At 34.2% G+C, this 19900-nt stretch overlaps 3 protein-coding genes and 1 non-coding gene across 4 annotated transcripts; 2 read left to right on the top strand and 2 right to left on the bottom strand.

Annotated features, from left to right (window-relative positions):
- Positions 1 to 39: 39 nt before the first annotated feature.
- Positions 40 to 1592, bottom strand: LOC105954809 (DNA/RNA-binding protein Kin17, conserved region). Its single transcript, XM_012978490.2, has one exon. It carries the CDS (start codon positions 1459 to 1461, stop codon positions 265 to 267), a length of 1197 nt encoding a protein of 398 aa, XP_012833944.2. The 5' UTR covers positions 1462 to 1592; the 3' UTR covers positions 40 to 264.
- A 7449-nt stretch (positions 1593 to 9041) lies between these two features.
- Positions 9042 to 10530, top strand: ATL4 (TOXICOS EN LEVADURA 4). The gene has a single exon (XM_012978489.2). The coding sequence runs from the start codon at positions 9303 to 9305 to the stop codon at positions 10350 to 10352; it is 1050 nt and encodes a 349-aa protein (XP_012833943.2). The 5' UTR covers positions 9042 to 9302; the 3' UTR covers positions 10353 to 10530.
- Positions 10531 to 14578: 4048 nt separating this feature from the next.
- Positions 14579 to 16280, bottom strand: LOC105954755 (uncharacterized). The gene is made up of 2 exons (XR_016029526.1): positions 15927 to 16280; positions 14579 to 15359 (listed from the first exon to the last, which is right to left on the bottom strand). It is a non-coding gene; the product is annotated as an uncharacterized LOC105954755 (transcript).
- A 930-nt stretch (positions 16281 to 17210) lies between these two features.
- On the top strand, positions 17211 to 19787 carry LOC105954805 (10 kDa chaperonin 1, chloroplastic). Its single transcript, XM_012978487.2, has 7 exons — positions 17211 to 17488; positions 17618 to 17676; positions 18246 to 18296; positions 18740 to 18805; positions 18966 to 19013; positions 19420 to 19449; positions 19585 to 19787. The coding sequence occupies exons 1-7, from the start codon at positions 17413 to 17415 to the stop codon at positions 19654 to 19656; spliced, it is 402 nt and encodes a 133-aa protein (XP_012833941.2). The 5' UTR covers positions 17211 to 17412; the 3' UTR covers positions 19657 to 19787.
- Positions 19788 to 19900: the final 113 nt, after the last annotated feature.

The following is a 19900-nucleotide window of genomic DNA, read 5'->3' as shown; positions in this document are numbered from 1 at the left end:
ATCAAAACCCAAATAAATCTGTCGAGCAACAAGTTAAAATTATCAAAGAACAATTCCAGCATGTTCTAATTACCACCAATTATCGATACAACTCAAACAAGTTACTCAAGATCGCATTCGAAAAAAAAGACTTTGACCGAAAGATTTCAAATCCAGTCAATAAAAAACTTCATACAACACAAACATTCGACAAAAAAAACCGGATATCAGCACCATATAAAGGAAATATATATAGACGAATACCAACGATTCACACAAACGTCCTTACGCCAATTTGCATATATCTTCGTACTCAACAGCCTTTAAAACCCTTCCGTCATATATCCCCTTCTCGACCACCACCTTAGCACAAAACTTATCCGTATCAATCGCAACCAACTTTGCATTTTCACCACGGTACGCCCCATTCACAATCTTCACAAGCCCACCAATCGGAGGAAGCACAGTCTCCAATTCCTCCTGATCGACTCTCAAAAGATGCTTATTCTCGAGCATCTCAATCTCCGCTAAATACCTATCGATCACTTTCCGCACAACCCCCTTCTGCTTGTAATACCCCTTACCCATCAAACCTTTACTCATGACCTTCACGATAATCCCCTCAAATAGCCAATAGTCCTTCCGATTACTCCTCTCCTTTAATCTCTCCTCCTCTCTCATCATCTCATCAAGAACCGATCCATTCTTCGTCGAATTTGAATTCGAATTCTCGCCTTCCCTTTTCCGTTTCCCATTACTATTTTCCTCGTCGTCAAACAACAACCTCGAAGATTCCCGTTTCTCGATCATCTCGGCGTTTTTCTTACCCAAACTCATCTTGATTTTAATCTCGCCCTCTCCGTCATTCTTCTCCAGGATTCTTGATTTGGTTTCGTCTTTTTCTCCAGTCTCGTTATCCGGCCCGACGGCGACCGTCTGCTCGGCTCGTTCGATTTGGCGCTGAATCTCCTTCTCCAGCTTCTCCTCGTCGGCGATATCGGCCTTAATCCTCTTACTCTTCAGCTTCTCCTTAAACAAGGTTTCGGAATCGCGATCGATGTAGGTGATGAACCAACCCTTGGGGGTTTCTTCGACCTTGAGCTTCCCCAACTTGCCCAGGTGCTTGATGAACTCGGTGAGGGTGGCCCACTGGGTTGAGTTCATGTGGACGTGGTGGCGGTCGGCGATGTACTCGTTGTAGACGACGGTGGCGGCGATGCGGCTGAAGCGGTGGCTACGCTTCATGTGCTCGAGGAAGGAGGTCTCGAACTCCTCGGAGTATCCGTCGACGACCCGGGTCGGGTTCTGGCCGAAGACCTGCATCTGGCGCTGGTGGGACTCGCTCATGCAATGGCACTTGAATCCGTTCTCGTCGCGGCATTGCTTCTGGCACATCTGGCAGTACCATCGGAGCTTCTGCAAACCTTTTGCTTTGATTCTGTTCGCGATCGCCTTTGGGGTCAGGAATTCGTTCTTCCCCATCGTTAATTTTAGGGTTTGATCAGCCGATTTAGGGATTTGGAAATGTTAGGGTTTGATAGAAATTTTGGGGCTACGGAGGAATCACAAGAAACTATCTAAAACAACCTCGTAAATAATATCAGAAGCCTGTAAATACATTAAAAAAAAAAACATTAACTGTAATATTAAAATATATTTAGTCAAAAAAAATATTAAAATATATTTTAAGAATACAATTTTGTATATTTATTATAGGGTAAATTCCACTTTCCACCCTTTACTTTCGCTGGATATCACTTTACCCCCTGTACTTTGGTTCGATATCACTTTACCCCCTTATACTCTCAATTCATCGACTTGCCCCCTTGTACTTTGGTTTGATATCACTTTACCCTCTTATACTCTCAATTGCATCGATTTGCCCCCTTGTACTTTGGTTTGATATCACTTTACCCTCTTCTACTCTCAATTGCATCGATTTGCCCCCTGTACTTAAAAAAATGTCTCAATGTGGCCCTCGCCGTTAGTTTTCAAACCTTTGACCTTAACACCGTTTTTTTATCTAAGTTTGAAAATTACAAAAATGTCACCCCTCCTAGTTTAAATAATTATTAATAAAAAAATGTGGCTGCGTCGTGGACTATGTTTTCTCGCTGTCTTGATTTTTTTATTATTTTATTTTTTGTTATTTATTTATTTATTTATTTATTTATTTTTAAACTGGAGGGGTGACATTTTAGTAATTTTCAGATTTAAATCAAACGGTGTTAGGTCAAAAGTCTGAAAACTAACGGCGAGGGCCACATTGAGACAATCAGACAATTTTTCAAGTACGTAGGGCAAATTGATGCAATTGAGAGTAGAAGGGGGTAAAGTGATATTGAGCCAAAGTACATGGGGGCAAATCGATGAATTGAGAGTAGAAGGAGGTAAGGTGATATCGAACCAAAGTACAAGGGGGCAAATCGATGCAATTGAGAGTACAAGGGAGTAAAGTGATATCTAGCCAAAATACAAGGGGGAAAGTGGAATTTACCCTTTCTTATGTATACATAATACATAACTAAGGTAAAAGGGGTAGAAATCAGACGGATCGTATCAAAATTATTTGTTTTGGGAAAGTGTCCCGATAATTTACGGAAAGAAAAAAAATAATTTCAATTATGTTCAAAAAGAATAAAAGATCGAAAATCAGAAGTTCGAAATTTGGATTGGAATTTCAATCGGCAATATTTTGATCAAAATTTGAAAATTATAATTCTTAATTCACATATATTACAAAACAATTAATTCGGACATCAAATATCATCCATATATAGTCCTACTAGAAGGCCCATCTTTGTAAACTGCGTAAACAACGACGACCTCACGAGCTAATACCGAGCTCGGATCATGACGAGAGGGGAGGCGCATTTGTTACTCTGATAAGCGTATTTAATGCTTCAGCATGCGCATTAAATGTCTTGACACGAAGGTGCGACTGTCTTAGATGGTCAAAATTATCATGAGACGTGCGGAAAGTAGGCAAAAACGGCGATATGATACGAAGATTCCATCCCACTCACAAGGGGACTCGGTTACGTGTATAAGAAAAATCTACCTTTTCAATTACTTACACAAATAGATATCGATATCCACTGACTTGATTGTCGGAGTGTTATTTCCGCACTCAGTCCGATTTTCTTTTTCTGTGCAGACCGACCTCGATTTTCCGGGATGTTCCGTAACCGGTCAAACTCGTTATATATACACAAATAAAACTCCAATACAAATTTCAAAGCCCGGTAATAACTCAATTAAGCTTAAAACAGTCATATGTTGGATTTTGATTAGCCCAGATAACATGGGCTTCGATATATGGGCCGAACTAATATAACAATAAGAAGGTCCAATATTTATTTTTATTTTATTTTTAAGCATATATATATATATATTTTTTTAATTTTAACACATATAAAATATATACTAATTTTATCCCGAAAAAATAAAATTGAAATAAAACCAAGAGATTTAGTGGAATCAAAGTGGGATGCGTGTGGGACAGAAATCTTACTAAGAACCAAGTCTATTTTATTTACTACCAAAAGAATTATAATTAAAGCATGCTTTTAATTTTCAAATAATAAAATAAAATGTTACATATGTCTGGGCACTGGCAATTTTTTCTTGAAGAAAGAGTGGTTATATGCTTCTGCAGTTTTAAGAGCATGCCAACCTTCTTACAGAAAGCAATATCATTACATACACAGTATGCGTGCTTGTTTCTGTTTATTATTTATAAAAAATATAATATATTTAGAAAATTAGCATATTAAAATATGATATATTATTACTCCTATTTAAATTCACCATTTATATTCAAAAGTCTCGATAACGAATTCATTACTAATAATTGCAAATTACGGTCATCCTCTTAAGCTAAGGTCAAATTACAAAAAAAAAATCATTTTATATTTAAATAATTACAATCATTCCCCTCAGATATGTATTTTTTTACGAAAAATCCCCTCATTTAGTAGATAAATCTGACACCATAAGAATAGACGTGTGTAAAACAATACATAGTTGAAAAAGTAGTTGTAATTACCCAACAGGAGGGGAAGTGTCGTAATTTAGCGTTACTTTAAGGGGTTGGCCGTAACTTGCCCTACTACTAATGAATACATATGACAGTAAGCATCAGCGGGATTATGATATCAAGTCCGGGGGCCGAATGCATTAAAAACATTAAGGAAATGCTGGATAATGCTTGTATACACAGTTTTAATACGAATATATATAAAATTAAGAATTTAAGAAATGTTAGAGGGGTCATGGCCCCTCTTGGCCGTATGGTTGCTCCGCCACTGTATCTATAAAAAAAATTGTATAATATTGAACCTATGTGTGATTAGTATATCATTATATATACATAATTGAGGTTGTGATTGGAGGGTAATGATATACCTTAACATTATTAATATTATTATATTATTAAAAACGAGGATTATGAAGTAGTGATGGCCTAATGGGGTTGCACTAATATACACGATTAACCAACAATTATTCTCAGAGGCTTTTTATCGAACACTTAGTGAGCACAAACTTTGAACAAATATTGTGAGAGTTGCAACATAAACAAAAGTTGATCAGCCTTCATTCCCAGCCGACAACAACCTTCGCATGTAGTAACATACAAAATCATTACATGTAACAAAAAAACAATAGCTCAAACTTTGGGCAAAGGATCAATTTTTTTTTTTTTTTTTGAACTTTTTTCTCATTTTGGTGCAATTAACTTTTTAATTGTGCATTTTTTTGCAGCCTCCAATTATAATTTATCTATGTTACTTTCGAAAAGCCAAAGTGGCCAACCAAGTCAAACTTGCAAAATAAATAAATGGCAAATAAGTAATTTTGCAGTTAACTTCTAATCTACTTATTCTGCAAATATGTATCCAATTCTTTTTTATAGGTTCATGCATGCAAGCAAATATATAATTTGGAGAATTTATTATGGTGCAACTTTTCGTTTGCCCACAATCATTTAATTTGTGTTGACCTATTTGGATATATATATATATAGTTCCCATGCATAAAAATGAAAATGATTGTTATGGAATCATCCACAAAAAAGATGGTAAATTAGATAATTTATTCATTCAGTTAGGGTTTATAATGCGAAGTATAGTTTTAGGGTGTATGTGTAAATATCGATACCACATGGATGTATAAGTTATTTGGTCATACTTCAGGAGTTCGCCGTAATTTAGTGAATATTGAATATCATATCAATCTCCTCTTGACTTGGTCGGTTATCAAGCAATTTTTTTAATTATGTTGCAGACGAGCAATAATCAACGGGTCTTCGTCTGAAACGAAATATAGTCATGAATTTGTGATGTATAATAGTATTGTTCGTATTGAATTGAATTCGAATTAAAAATATTTAAAATGTAGGGTTATAGATTCATGTTGATAATTGAGTGTAATATACCGAACTTGTGAATGCACTTAAATATTCTTAAAGTTCATAAATGATGTAGTGTGCCTATATTCACATCAACAATTCAATTCATTCGTATAGCATCAATTAATGCAATTATTTCTACCAATTAGTTTTATATTAACTGTCCATTTTGCAAAATATTTGTGTTTTGTATTATCTGTCACTTTACATTTTTAATAATCAATACTGTATTAAACGTATGTTTCTTGTTTTTTCCTTATTAATTCAATATTAAATATTAATTATCTCTTATAAATTATTAGATAATAATGATTATTTTAGTCATTTTTTATGTGGTTTAACTAAAACTAAGTTACATTTATTGAGTTCCTTAATACTTATGTGAGATAAAAATAGATAAGGATTCATCCAAGTTAATTTACCTTAATAAAATAATTAAAAAAAAAAAACAGAAATTGTGGTGCTAGTTAATTAGTAAAGAAAAAGTATTTTTTTTTATGAAAAAAAGAAAAAAGAAAAAAGAAAAAAGCAAGTGAATGTTTAAGAATGGGAAAAATACAAGTTTCATCCATCAAGTTTGTACCGATATTATATTTGGTCCCCGGTATTTACAAAAAAACACATTTGATCCTTTATGTTTGAAAAGTTCAACATTTTTAGTCTTTTCCGTCAAGTTTCTGTTAAAACTAACGGAATCAAGAATGTGACCACCACTAACTTAATTGATGGACTAACGGTAAATTAACGGAGATGACCAAAAATGTTAAATTATTAAAACATCAGAGACCAACTGTGTTTTTCTGTAAACATGAGGGGTCAAATGTGGAATAAATACAAACTTGAGGGGTAAAAAATATAATTTCCCCGTTTAAGAAGCTATCAACTTCAATCACCTAAACTGGTACTAATTATACAGTGATGAGAAGAGTCAATTTTCTGCAGATACACTTTGATGCACCCAAATATACATGAATGAGACCCCTCCATAATTAATTAATATTAGTAATAGTAATTATTATTATTACTATTATTAAGTTTAAGAATCCGGATTAATTAGCACTAACTATTAATATTAGTCCACAATCCTCCACTTTTTTTGTTAATCAAATTTAGTTGAGTTGACTAATAGCCACGTAATTATGGATAAATTATGTTGAAAAATGAAAACCAGTTGAATGGAAAGATAAAAATGGGATAATATCATCCAACAAATAACCAAAGAATTAAATGTAATTTTCATAACATTAATTTATATGGCAACTTATTTCAATACGCCAAAAATAAAAAGATAATAAAGTTATTAGTCAATCTTGACTGCCTTCTAAAGGTCAAATCTACGCTAAAATCCGAATAGAATAAATTTCTTCCAAGTGATGCATCAATTATTATTTTTATTTTCATTAATTTGAGGACAAATAATTTTTTAACTCACAAATAGGGGTATGAACGAGCCGAGTTCTATCTCGGGTCTGTTCGAGTTTTTTTATTTTTATATGTTCTTTTTATATTATTATTATAATATTTATTATTATTATTATTATTATTATTATTATTATTATTATTATTATTATTATTATTATTATTATTATTATTATTACTACTATATATTATCTAAAATAAAAAACAATATATAAAAAAAAAAAAGAAGACTCGTGAGCTCGAGCTCAAAATCAAAAAACTCAAATTCGAGGTCGGGCTTTTTTCGAACCGACTCAGCTCGTTTTTAACTCTACTCATAACCAAATAAAGAGACTATGAAGATCTAGGGCCGGGCATTTGGGATCGGGATTCGGGATCCCGTCCCGTCCCGATCGGAATTTTACTATTTGGGACTAAAACTTCGGGAATTCGGGATTACGGGATTCGGGATTGGGATTAGGAACAAATACGGGGTCGGTATTAGGGAATTGGTTCAATCCCGATTGGGATATTTTAATCCCGAATTAGGAAAAAAAGAAAAAAACTAATAAAAACACACACACACACACACAGATATATATATATATATATATATATATATATATATATATATATATATATATATATATATATATATATATATATATATATAGTGTCAATGAGATGAGAAATACAATATAAAATATATTGTTTCAACTTATTTTTAAATTTTTAAAATCTTATTTGTTCAAAGTTTTGTGGTAAAACTAAATAAGGCAATAACAATAGTATGTATATAATATATTCAAGTTGGTTTAGTGTATAAAATAATACTAATGGAAAAAAATGCAATATTTCTTAGTTTTTAGGCAAAATATGGGATTTCCCGATCCCAATCCCGATTCCCGAAATATTTAGGGATACCGATATAACCGGGATTTAATAGTATGGGACGGGATTGGGATTTAAGATTTCTATCCCGAATCCCGAAATCCCGATCCCGAAAATTCCGAATTCCCGAACTCACCCCTATGAAGATCCAAAAGAAAAGAATAAAACGAAATTAAATTACTATTCAATTCAACCGAACCAAAATGGGGAAACCAAACCCAAAACATGTTAACAGAACCAATTAATGCCCAAAACCAAAACCAACCAAAATTAAAATATTTTAATTATTTATTATTTATTAATTATTTAAAAAATAAAAAAGGAAGAAGAAGAAGGCCCCACCAATTAATTCCCATTGGCCTAAATCCAATTAATGCCCCCACTGTCACACTGCTCCACCTCTTTTACTGCTTTTCGCCCCCCAAATTTCATTTGAGTTTTTTGCAAAAAGTACCACCGTGAAATTCATAATTGCAAACTAAGTCCCTGTGCTATCAAATATCAATGAAACCCCTATAAAATTTTGTAATTGACAAACTCGACCCATCTTGCAGTTATACCCGTTGACCACGAAAGAAAAGACAGAAATACCCTAGGTTTTTTTGGAATTAGAAAGATAAATAGTTTTTTTTTAACTATTATTTAATTTATGTTATATTTTTAATACCACTATTGGGTTTTTTAGCAATTAATAAAGTATATTTAATTTACAAATATTATGTATTTCTTTATTTTGGATTTTTTATACTATATAACTAATTTGATTAAATGCAAAATTTTATAAAACATTTGTGTTTAATTTTATTAATATTATGTATCTCTTTATTATGCAATTATTAAAAAGAAAAAATATATAAAAAGATTTAAACATATAATTGTAACATTTGAAGTTTTCAATATTTGTTTTATAATTTTTTCATTCACATTTTACAATTTCAGAATTTTAGGGGACTAAAGGAGGGGAGAGAGCAAAATTTGTGGGTAATTTAATTTTAAATTTTGCGTTCCAAGAGGGGTATTTATGTCCTCTTACACTTAAAATTTCCTTCACCAGCCGCGAGTGCACAACACGAACACGAGCTGGGGAGGAAAGTGCCATTGACTAAAACTCATTGGGAGGTTCCAGTGATATTTTATAATACATGGACTTTTTCTGCAGTTGGAAATTTCACAGGGGCACGTTTTGCAAAAAACCCAAATTTCATTTTCATCAACTTTCTCGTTATTGCTTTTTTACCCCTGATTTTTCTCCTAATCCAAATTACACACACTTTTACATGGACATATAAAACACGCAGTGAAGTTGTAAGAAATTCCGTACACTAACTAGTAGGGTGTAGCAAAAACCACATATATAGGCATAATGGATTGTAAGAACACGTGCCAGTCACGTGTCATCCATCCCCAACAAAAACACCCAAAGGAAAGGAGCTCATTCGTCATTTATTATAGCAACCCCCTTAACTCCACCACCGGTGACACTAATAAATACCTCCCCTACCCTCATCCCCAATCTCTCTTTCTCTCTCTACAAATGTCTTAGTCCCTTCTCTCTCTAAAAACCTCCCTTTCTTCCTTTCTCTCTCTAAAAACCCCGGTCCGATCCTTCTTTCCCTCTTTCCAAATGTCATCTTCCTTTCCGCCGCCACTCACCGTCATCGGCGGCGGCTTCGCGACACCCGCCGACGTCGCCTCGCAACTTCCACCGCCGTACTCCGACGGCGCCGGAGGCGCCACCTCGTCCTCCGTCGTCATAGTCATCATCATCATCGCGTCCGCCGTCATCGTCTCCGCCTCCATCTACCTCTTCCTCCGCTGCCTCTCCAAGCGCTTCCACCGATCCTTCCGCACCTACTCCGCCGCCGACGACGTCGTCCTGCGTCGCGACTCCTCCGGCGGGATCTCCGGCCAGCAGCGGGAATGCCACGTGCCGGCTTCAAGCTTGCTCGACGCGCTGCCGCTTTTCACCTTCCGCTCCGTCACCGGCAACCTAACCGGCGGCGATTGCGCCGTCTGTTTGTCGAAGTTCGAGCCGCACGATCAGCTCCGCCTGCTGCCGCTCTGCTGCCACGCCTTCCACGCCGCCTGCATCGACACGTGGATCGTGTCCAACCAAACGTGTCCCCTCTGCAGGTCCACCGTAGTCCCCTCAGACGCCGACGTACTGGATAAAATACTCTCCGCCGAAAACGGCGGCAACAGTCTTCGAAGCGGCAGCTTCCGGATTGAAATCGGGAGCATCAGCCGCCGCGGAAGCGGCGCCGCGGAGGCGGCCGTGGAAGCTGGAGTGCGGCGGTCGTACTCCATAGGCTCCTTCGATTACATCGTCGACGACAGCGGGTACGAGGTTCCGGCGGGGTCCGTCGCACATCGCAGGGGAATTTCCGATTGCAATTCCGCCGACAAGGAATCGTCCGTCGGAATCCAGATGCCGGATCCGCCGGGCGAGGCTCTCGCGGCGGAGGTATCCAGCGGGAGAAATTGGCTGAGGGATTACGTTGACAGGCTGGCCTCCGTCTCAATTTCGTCCCGTGCGATGTCGTTTAGGAGCTCGGGAAGATTCTTCTCCGGCAGCAGTCGCCGGACGGACCCCGTCGCCGCCGCCGAGGATCTGGAGGCGAACCGTGTCGGAGAGGAAATCAGTGAGCTCTTTCGGTGGCTTTCCGGAGTCTAAAATGTAAATTCTCCAAACCCTTAGGGGTAATTTGGTAACTTCGGCACATAATTTCATTTTTTATTTTTTCTTAATTTTGTGAATTCCCACAGAAACTCTTGATTTTGCTGTCCACACTTAGATCAGTAATACTCTTTATTAAATATATATATATATTTGGAGTGGATTTTTAGCAAAATATGGAGTGCGAATACAATTAATTTTTATTTTCCTTTTCTTCAGCCATAGAAAAATGGAAATATTAATTTATAAAATCTTTAAAATAGAATTATCCAAATTGAATATAATCAGTCAACGCTAGTCTGGGATTACTGGTGGATTAAGTGGAAAATTAACAGGATTATTTATATTTTCTTATGACCTTTTATATTCTATATTAATTAATTAATGTAATTCTGGTTAGCTTTAGTTAATATGATTTAGTTAGAAAGTAGCATGTTATTTAAGTAGTAGAATAATATTGTTGGTGGTTTGACAAAGTTAAGGTCAAACTTTCTAACATGCAATTTTTCACCTTAATTAGTTAGCCAAAACCTAACAACATTTTACAGTTGTCTAACTTAGAGCCCATGTCTTGCATTTGTTCACACTTGGTAAAATATGTGATTATGGTAGAAATTGGAACGAAATTCTCGATTTCAATTGTTTCCGATCCAATAATTGGTCTTTTCTATGTTAGATTTCGATCCGATTTGTCGGATTTTCACCAATATAAATGTGTACGTTTTTGTACGTGACTGAACTAGCAGAGCCAGAATTTTTAAACTCTGGATGAGCCGTTAATGCTATTATACACGAACTTTTTAATATTTATACACAAAATAATGGGATTTGAGAAATGTTGGGGGGCCATGGCCCCTCCCGACCTATACTGACTCCGCCACTGATGGCTCCTCGGTCATATGCTGAATCCGCCTTTGGTGTAGTGTAGAATAAATATCTTCTCAATACGTGTAGCTTAGATTTTTATTATTGTAATTTAATTTCCTCTTGGATATTATAAATTTTATTTAAAAAATAAATAAAAAGAAAAGGACAAACATTAATCTCCTTGGGTAAATAGAGAATTAAGGACAAAGAAATGTTAGTTGTTGTCAAGTAGTATATACCTTTATTACCTTAACATTCCATTCTCCACCAACTATCTTCTACTTACAGGAAACATTAATCCTATGTGTTTTGTTTATAGGTAATCTACAATGTGGGGGCCCCCACCCCCCTTCCTTAAATGTCTTAAACTAATTAGATCAAACCCTATAAACATGGATCTCTTGTCATGCACTATGTCTCTTTCTCTCTAAGTAGTGATATTTTCGTGCACATTTTATTCCATTTATTGTAATCTTGTATCCAATTTTTATACTCCCTCTTTGCAAATTATCTGTCATTTAGATTCAAATAAATAAATAAAATATTGTGTTCCATGTTATGTAACACTTTAAAATACCAATATTACTCCAATTCTAAGGTAAAATATTACTCCCAAAATAATATATCGATGATCTGTTTGGCTAAACTTATTTTAAACAACTGATAAACTCTTACATCTGATAAGTTGTTTTAAGAGTTGATAAGTTGTTACATGCACTGAAACCTTAAAAAATATTATTTGAAAATAATGAGTAATCATTTAGTATTATAATGCAATTTTTGTGTATAGTATTTAAGGAAGTTGTACATTTATTATATGTAAATATAATATGTGCATATATATAAGTAAGATCCAGTTTCTTGTTTTTTAACAACTTTAAAAAATTATTCATAGTATTATTAGTATTTGTATTTTACTTGTCCTGCACGCATCAATTTGTCTTTCTTTCTCCCTATTTTGTGAGCAAAAGAGCATTTCTCATATGCTGCCAAATACTAAAGAGAAAATTCGCCCGCCAAACTTTTGTGGTGCCCACCCCACCTTTTTTCCTTTTCTCCCTCTTTTTTTTTTCCTACCAAAAAATAAAATAAATTAAATTAAATTGTATATTATACTACAATCAAAGATTAAATATATTTTTTTTGGATTTTATTTTATAATTAGAAAGAATAATAAGATTTTGTACACTTAAGTAGATAAATATAAATGAATAACGGGTTTTATAGAACTTACACCTGATGAAATACACTACGTCATTGATCAACACATAATAATACACACACACACTCATGTGTATCTATGCTCGGTGTATAATTATTTATATAGATTTACGAATTAAAACTATATAATATATTTCACCAAGTGTACGATCTCACGAAGCTGAATTATGTATGCCAGCAAAATTAAGGTAGTGACATGGTTAAGGCGTAGTGGCACTCATAATGTGGCACTAAATGGGGATTATGGATTTCAATTAATTAAGGGTTTGAATTTTTGTGCTTGATTTCGACACAACCACAAATTAGTTGGATTTAGTTGGAGTTTCCTCTAATGCAAGTCGTCTCCAAAGTCAACCACCCTTTATTTATTTTTTTATTTTTTTTTCCACATAGATGTACTAGTGAAGGGCGACTTGCATATAATTTCAAGGAGGACGACTTAAATGCACTTATATTTATACGAAAAACAGTTTCACAAATAAACTCATCCACAATATTTTTTTCCTAAAATACCCCTCGTAATATACTTTCATCCATTTTTCGTATTAAATTCCAAATGAAACGCTAATACCTATTCCCACTTTGGTGAAAGTCTCGTTTTTCATTAGAGAAGTTGTTTTTTGACATGAAAATAGTAGATTCAAGAAGCGTTCCTGTGGATTGAGATATTTTTGTTGTCACCCCAAAATGGATCCCGTTGTGGACCGGAAAGTCGTGAGATTATTAACGCCACATTTTGGAGCAAAGATCTTGGTGAAGTCACTTCTTGTAGATGGCAATATAGGCTATTGTTAGATGCACACAAATTAAAAATTTCAAGAAATGCAATCAAAATTCAATTCTCATTTGAAATCCGAGAAGTTAACTTTCAAAATTTCAAAATGTCTATTTTAATAGATAAGACATTTTTAAAATAATATATAATAATAAATAACTTTAAATAATATGAAACGAGGTTGAGGTGTCACAATATGATATATTGGGCCAAAATTTATGATATTTGGACCAAAGTTGTTCTCACTTCATAAAAAAAAAATAACCGAAAAGACAAACCCCAAATCGACCACTTTTAAGTAGGAATTTTTAAAAAATATATAAGTTGTCGCCAAATTTAAGATATTTCTATTACTTTTTAGAAAATTTTCCCTTCTACTTAGATATTCATTATACTTACCAACTAGCTAGAAGGTACCTAAAAATAAAATGTTTATGTAGTACTCTACAAATTAAAGGAACTCCCAATGATTAAATCAATTCCCACCGTCCATTAAGAAGGTGGAAAAGTATAATAGAAGGATGATTTCATTTGTGAAACCAACGAGACAAACCTTGTAAACACAAAATTTGTGAAATGTGCACAACCATGTTATTGCTAATGACATAAGATCATAGTAAACGAGGTCAATCCCAACATACTATTGCCAATAAAACAAAATTTGATTCAACAATCAAATATCAAACTTGGAACTAAACTCGCAATAAGTGTAGTCCATGCTACATTTTCATTGTTTATTTAGTGAAAAATGAATTATTTGTAGATGACATAAGAAATGTATTATTAAGTTTTACTACACAACAAGTTGCATACAAATTTCCACTGGTAGAGTGCGACAATCATCAACACTGAAACGGCTTTCGGGTTATGCAAGCCAACAAGATTTATGGCTGCCCATTGTCTCCAAGATTTATCAGAAGACATATGAGAAATTGTATTTTTGTAAGAATATAGTCAGTTATAAATATTTTTCTTGTAAAGTCAACGAGCCATTATGTACAACTATAAATGTAAATCGGAAATGAGAATTGAATTAGCAATTTTTTTTTTCTTTTTTTTTTTTTTTTGAAATGAAAAACTACTTCAAATTCATAAAACAAAATATTGGAAAATCAACAATAGGAATTTCATAATTTGTATTGGAAAAACTTGTTGCATAATAAAAAATAATTAGAGAGGAACGAACAATAATAAAATAAAAAGTTATATTATTTTATTCATCTGTAAAATAAAATACTCAATAAATTGATATCATAAATACTTATTTTCAGAAAGGAAAAAAAAAAGAACTTTTCTCATTAAATAACCCAAAAATGGAATGAGCAATACTGTTCCAAAATCGAAACTTTTCGAATAGGAATCGACGAAATCCGGAAAATCTATACCAATTGCACAAATGGCACATATACATCACCTTAAACACTTCCATTGTATTAGTACCAACAAAATGACAGTCTAAAATAGAGAAATGTTCACCTGCGAAAATAGAGAATCCATTCATATCTTCGATATAAATTCGACTTTTTCACACGTTCAACAAAACCTATAAAAGAACGAAAAATTGAACCGAAAAACTAACGAGCATCAAAAGTACCAACAATTTTCTTACCACATCGAAACGCTTGTCTCCTTTACTACAATCGAAGCTAGTTCCACTATAGCACCCACTCTTTTGCTCAATCCCTTTACCAACATCTTCAAGAACAAAAGTCGTAGCGTTTCTCCCTTTACTATCACTAAACAAAATGCACCAAATGTAAGGCCCTTTACCTTTTTTTCTCCCCCCGATTATTCCCACTCCAACTTGCGTAAAACTCCCGTTTTTCACTAGTGATAGTGTTTTTTGACCTGGAAATAGTAAACTCGAGAATGCTTCTTGTGGGTGTGAATATTTTTGTTGGCACCCTAAGACGGTTCCCGATATGGACCCGAAAGTCGGGAGTTCAACTCCACAATTTGGAGCGAAGATTTCGGTGAAGTCATCTTCTTGCGCATGGCAATGTAGAGTATTGTTGCTTGTGCAGTTTCCTCTGCGTACTGCAGAGCGATGCATCCTAGCCCTCGATTTTCGGTTAGGTTAGGGAGGTTTTGGGCCGTTCGATTCTTGTTAATGATCCCGAGTAGATCGTTTGCAGCGTTTCCTATAAACATGGAAGAAATAGCAATATTCAAGAAAACACCATGTTTGAGGATCATATAATAAGATGTGCGGATATTAATCTATAGAGATACACTTTTTTCGATTACTATTAGTGAAACGATCTTTTTTCAAATCGAACATGGTAACCGCAAAAAAAATCAAGGGCAAACGAGTTCAATAGGCCAATAATTTTCCGAAACTCATTATAAACACCTCAATTAGGGTATAGTTGGATAAAAACAAACTTGTTCATCGTTGGAATCGTAAAACGACAATTAATCTGATATAATACTTTTATTGCTAAAAAATGATCGATGGAATGGATCGGAGTACATACGCCACGACATGCTCTTCTTCGATGACTACTCTTAAATCTTTAATTGATCATAATTAAAAAACTAACAAATTAATCTCAAGTTACATATATGAGACCCTCAAAACATACATTGTCAAATATTACAAAATTACCATTGTCCTAAAGTAAAACTTAAATGCTGCAAAATAATAGGATTAATGAGTATAATTGCAAAAAAAAAAAAATAAGGGCAGCCATAAATTACGAAATTACCATGATTCTTGGAGCAAACAAGAGGGGCTAGTATAAGAATACTAGAGAGAGAAACCCAGTTGAAAAAACCTAAATTCTTGGCCTCCATCGCCATTAATAACAGAGCTCTGCTGCACACAGAGGAAAGATGTAATAGCAAATTCAAATTTCAAACAGAAGCCCAGAAAAGTAGGGTTTCTTTCCGACAGTGAAAATAATGAGGTCTGAGCTTATAAGGGTTTTTTTTTTCTTTAACAATGGCAGCGAAGCAAAGCTGTGGTGGATTAATGGGGAATAGGTTTCTTGGGAGGAACAAAAAGGAAGATGGATTTTTCATTTTAGTTATAGAAATTGAAAAGGGTAAATTATGTGCTGCTGAGATTGAGGACAAAAGGAACAAGTGGTGGGCCCTATTATATAGCCGTTGATTGGTTTCTTATCTGTGTAGAAATAAATTGGAGCCAATTTTGAAATGGTTAATTTACGGTAATACCCGAGGTAAGATCGAATTACGAAAAAAATTATTATGTTTGATAATTACAACTATTCTTCAACTATAAATTTTCTTACACTTCCACCTATGCGGTGTAAAATTTAATTGAAGTTTCTGGATTATATAGAATATTTTCCGATTTGTACATATTTTACCCTATTTGAGCTCCATATTTTGTGTCTATTGGCTTGTATAAATATCAGATTGTTGTGCATCAGAAACGACATTTTTGCACAACACGAGTACAAACTAGAGAACATTCCATGGAACCTACAAAATTATGTTGAATTTGACTTGTAAGAAGATTTATAGTTGAGAATAGTAGCTGTAGTTGTCCAAATAAGAGGAGTTTTTTTTTTTTTTTTTCGTAATTTGATGTTACCTGAGGGGCTTGGTCGTAATTTACCCATTTTGAAATCATTGAATCATAATCCTTATTACTTTTATTTGATGTAAATCCATATTTGATTGAAGGGCAATTTAGTTAATACTTCCCTGTATGGAATTTAAATTAGAAAAATGACTAATTTGCCCTTCATTCCGTACTATTAGTCTCTTACTGTTTAGACGTGGCCGGAAATCAGCGATTCAGATTCAAGTTTTGAGTGAACCCAAACCGGGAATATGGAGGTTATGGGCCGGTTCAAGTAAACCGCCAGTCCGGTTCGACGACGATTCATGTTAAATTTGATACATTTAAAAACATAATTATACACAAAAAAAAAAAATCATAAATTAATGCTGGACCGAAAGTTAGGTCCGTTTATATACTGGGCCTGCAATTCATCACGGCCCATTATATAAAACGAGTCGGGTTTCCGGGTCAAATAATAGAACTATCTAGAGCACATCTATATAGTGCCATCCAATAGCAATCCCACACGTGGCCTCGAAGAAGAAAGAAGGGCCTGCTTCATTTCAGCAAAATCCCCCTTTCATCCGGTTTGTTCGTTTCGAAGCAGCGCTAAAGCACAAAGTACAACACCCTCACTGCAACAAGAACTTCCCTTATCCATGGCGGCTTCTTTCATTACACTGTCCAACCCCTTCGCTCCCAACACACTCAGCTTCTCAAACAAAAACCCAACAGGTCATTATTATTATATTTATTATTATTAATATTTTATTTTAGAATAATTAAATTCCAATCTAAAGTTAGCTAAACTTTTTATTTATTATTATTATTTTTGCTTTGCTTGGATTTGTGTTGTTCGATTAGGTTTCCAGAGGAGCTCTTTGAGAGTAAACGCATTCGCCACGAAATATGAACCCACTAAGGTTTCATTCCTTTTCTTCTTTTCCGTTTTATTGGTAAATTACGGGTCACCCAAGTAAAATTACGAAAATACCCTTCATGTTCGGATAATTACAACAACCTGTCAACTATGAATCTTCTTACATGTCAACCCGTATGGTGTCAAATTGAACGTAATTTTATAGTTTTCGTAGAATATTGTTCTCTAGTTTGTACTCGTTTTGTGCAAAAATGTAGTTTTTGAGGCACCGCAATCTGATATACAAGTTAAGAAACGCATCTTATTTCAAAATGTGAGCTCGAATGGGGGTAAAACAAAGAACAAACTGGATAATATGCCACATAATCTAGAAGATTCCATTAAAAAATTTGACGCGTAAGAAGATTCATAGTTACTGTTGTGGTTGTAATTATCCAAACATGAAGGATTTTTTCGTAATTTGACATTACCTAAGAGTGTGGCCGTAATTTACCCTTATTAGTATTATTATTTTTTTACTTTTTTAGGTTTTCTATGTTGTGTAACTTTGAAGGAAGAGGCTTGAAAAAAATAATAAGTTTAATTATTGTGTTTGTTTGTCGTGTGTTACAGGTTGTGCCACAAGCTGATAGAGTTTTGATTCGCCTAGAAGCTCTAGCTGAGGTACTGTTTCGTGATTTCTTCTCATTGTGGAAAATTCCGATTTTCATTTATTTTGTAAATTATATAAAATAAATTTATGTTGACTGTGAGGTATCTTCATAATAACTGTGTGTTTGTGTGTTTAAGTAACCATTTTAATGATGTTATTTCATGCCAGACTCGGTATTTTCAACGCAATCGATCTATTCAATATCGAGTTTTATTTATTTATTTTTTTTCTTCGTAATTTCAAGATTTGAGTTGTTGATGCTTTCTTTCTTTAAAATGGCTGTGAATTTGGTTTTCGTTTCTGCTAATGTCCTCATTTTATCTGACCATCCGCATCGTATGATTCCACCAATTTACGAGCAACTACTTATCCACGTGTTATTCTTCAATAATTCATTATTCTCTTAATTTTTCTTTAGACTGGGATTTAGAATAACCGATCATTTTGCGTGCAGAAATCAGCTGGGGGAGTTTTGCTGCCAAAATCAGCTGTTAAATTTGAACGGTACCTCGTCGGAGAGGTGTGTGAAAGCATTCAAATATTTAGACATGCTTATTGCCTATCCCCTTTCAGAAAAATTATAAATAATAAATTAATAAATAATAATAATAATATATAATAAAAATGTATTATTGGAGTTCATATTCTGCTTTCTTATCGTTCGAACACTCGTTTTTCAGGTTCTTACTGTCGGTGCCGAGGTTGAGGAAGTAAAGGCTGGAAAGAAAGTGAGTTCTAATGTTTTTAATATTATATATAGATATATATATATATTATACACACTCACACACACACACACACACACACACACACACACACACACACACACACACACACACACACATATATATATATATATATATATATACATATATACACACTGTAGAACCTCGATAAATTAATAATCACGATTAAATAATAGTTTCTCCCGGTCCCGACTCGGTGAAAACGTGTTAAGTTATTAACTCTATTATTTAATAATTCTCTAAATTAATAAAATTTCCCTGATCCCGACTCTATTAATTTATAGAGGTTTAACTGTATATATATACATGTTTTAATTGTTTGGACAATATTCTGCCCATATTATTATTAGCAATTCTTCATGTGAGTTGATGCTTTCCTTCTATACAGGTTATGTTCTCCGACGTAAGTGCATACGAGGTACGTGATTTCGGTTTTTAGAACACGTGTGTGTGTGTGTGTGTGTGTGTGTGTCTATATATATATATATATATATATGTATGTCTGTATGTATATGTGTGACGTTAAAAAATGTATATGTTTATGATTGATCAGGTTGAATTGGGAACGGACGATGCGAGGTACTGCTTCTGCAAAGCTGGCGATCTGTTGGCTGTGGTCGAATAGAGATTTTATAGTGTTTTAGTTGTTTCGTGTTAAACCCTAGTTCCGAAAATAAACATGATTTTGTGTTTCAAGAATCTGTAAGAATATATGAATTTTCACCATTATAATTCCTCTTCTTTCTTTCTGTCTTATTTTCTGGCCCTAATTTCATCTTTCATTTTTTCCTTTCGATTTTTTTTTTAATTTTAATTTTATTTTCTTATTCACTTCAAATTCCATCCACAGTAATATAGAACGAACCAAA

This window comes from Erythranthe guttata, chromosome 2 (assembly GCF_056151865.1).
Source record: "Erythranthe guttata isolate IM_541 chromosome 2, IM_541, whole genome shotgun sequence".
In the NCBI taxonomy this organism is placed as follows: Eukaryota; Viridiplantae; Streptophyta; class Magnoliopsida; order Lamiales; family Phrymaceae; genus Erythranthe; species Erythranthe guttata.
The sequence above is the reverse complement of the archived record's forward strand: the minus strand, read 5'-3'. Positions and strand labels throughout refer to the sequence as shown.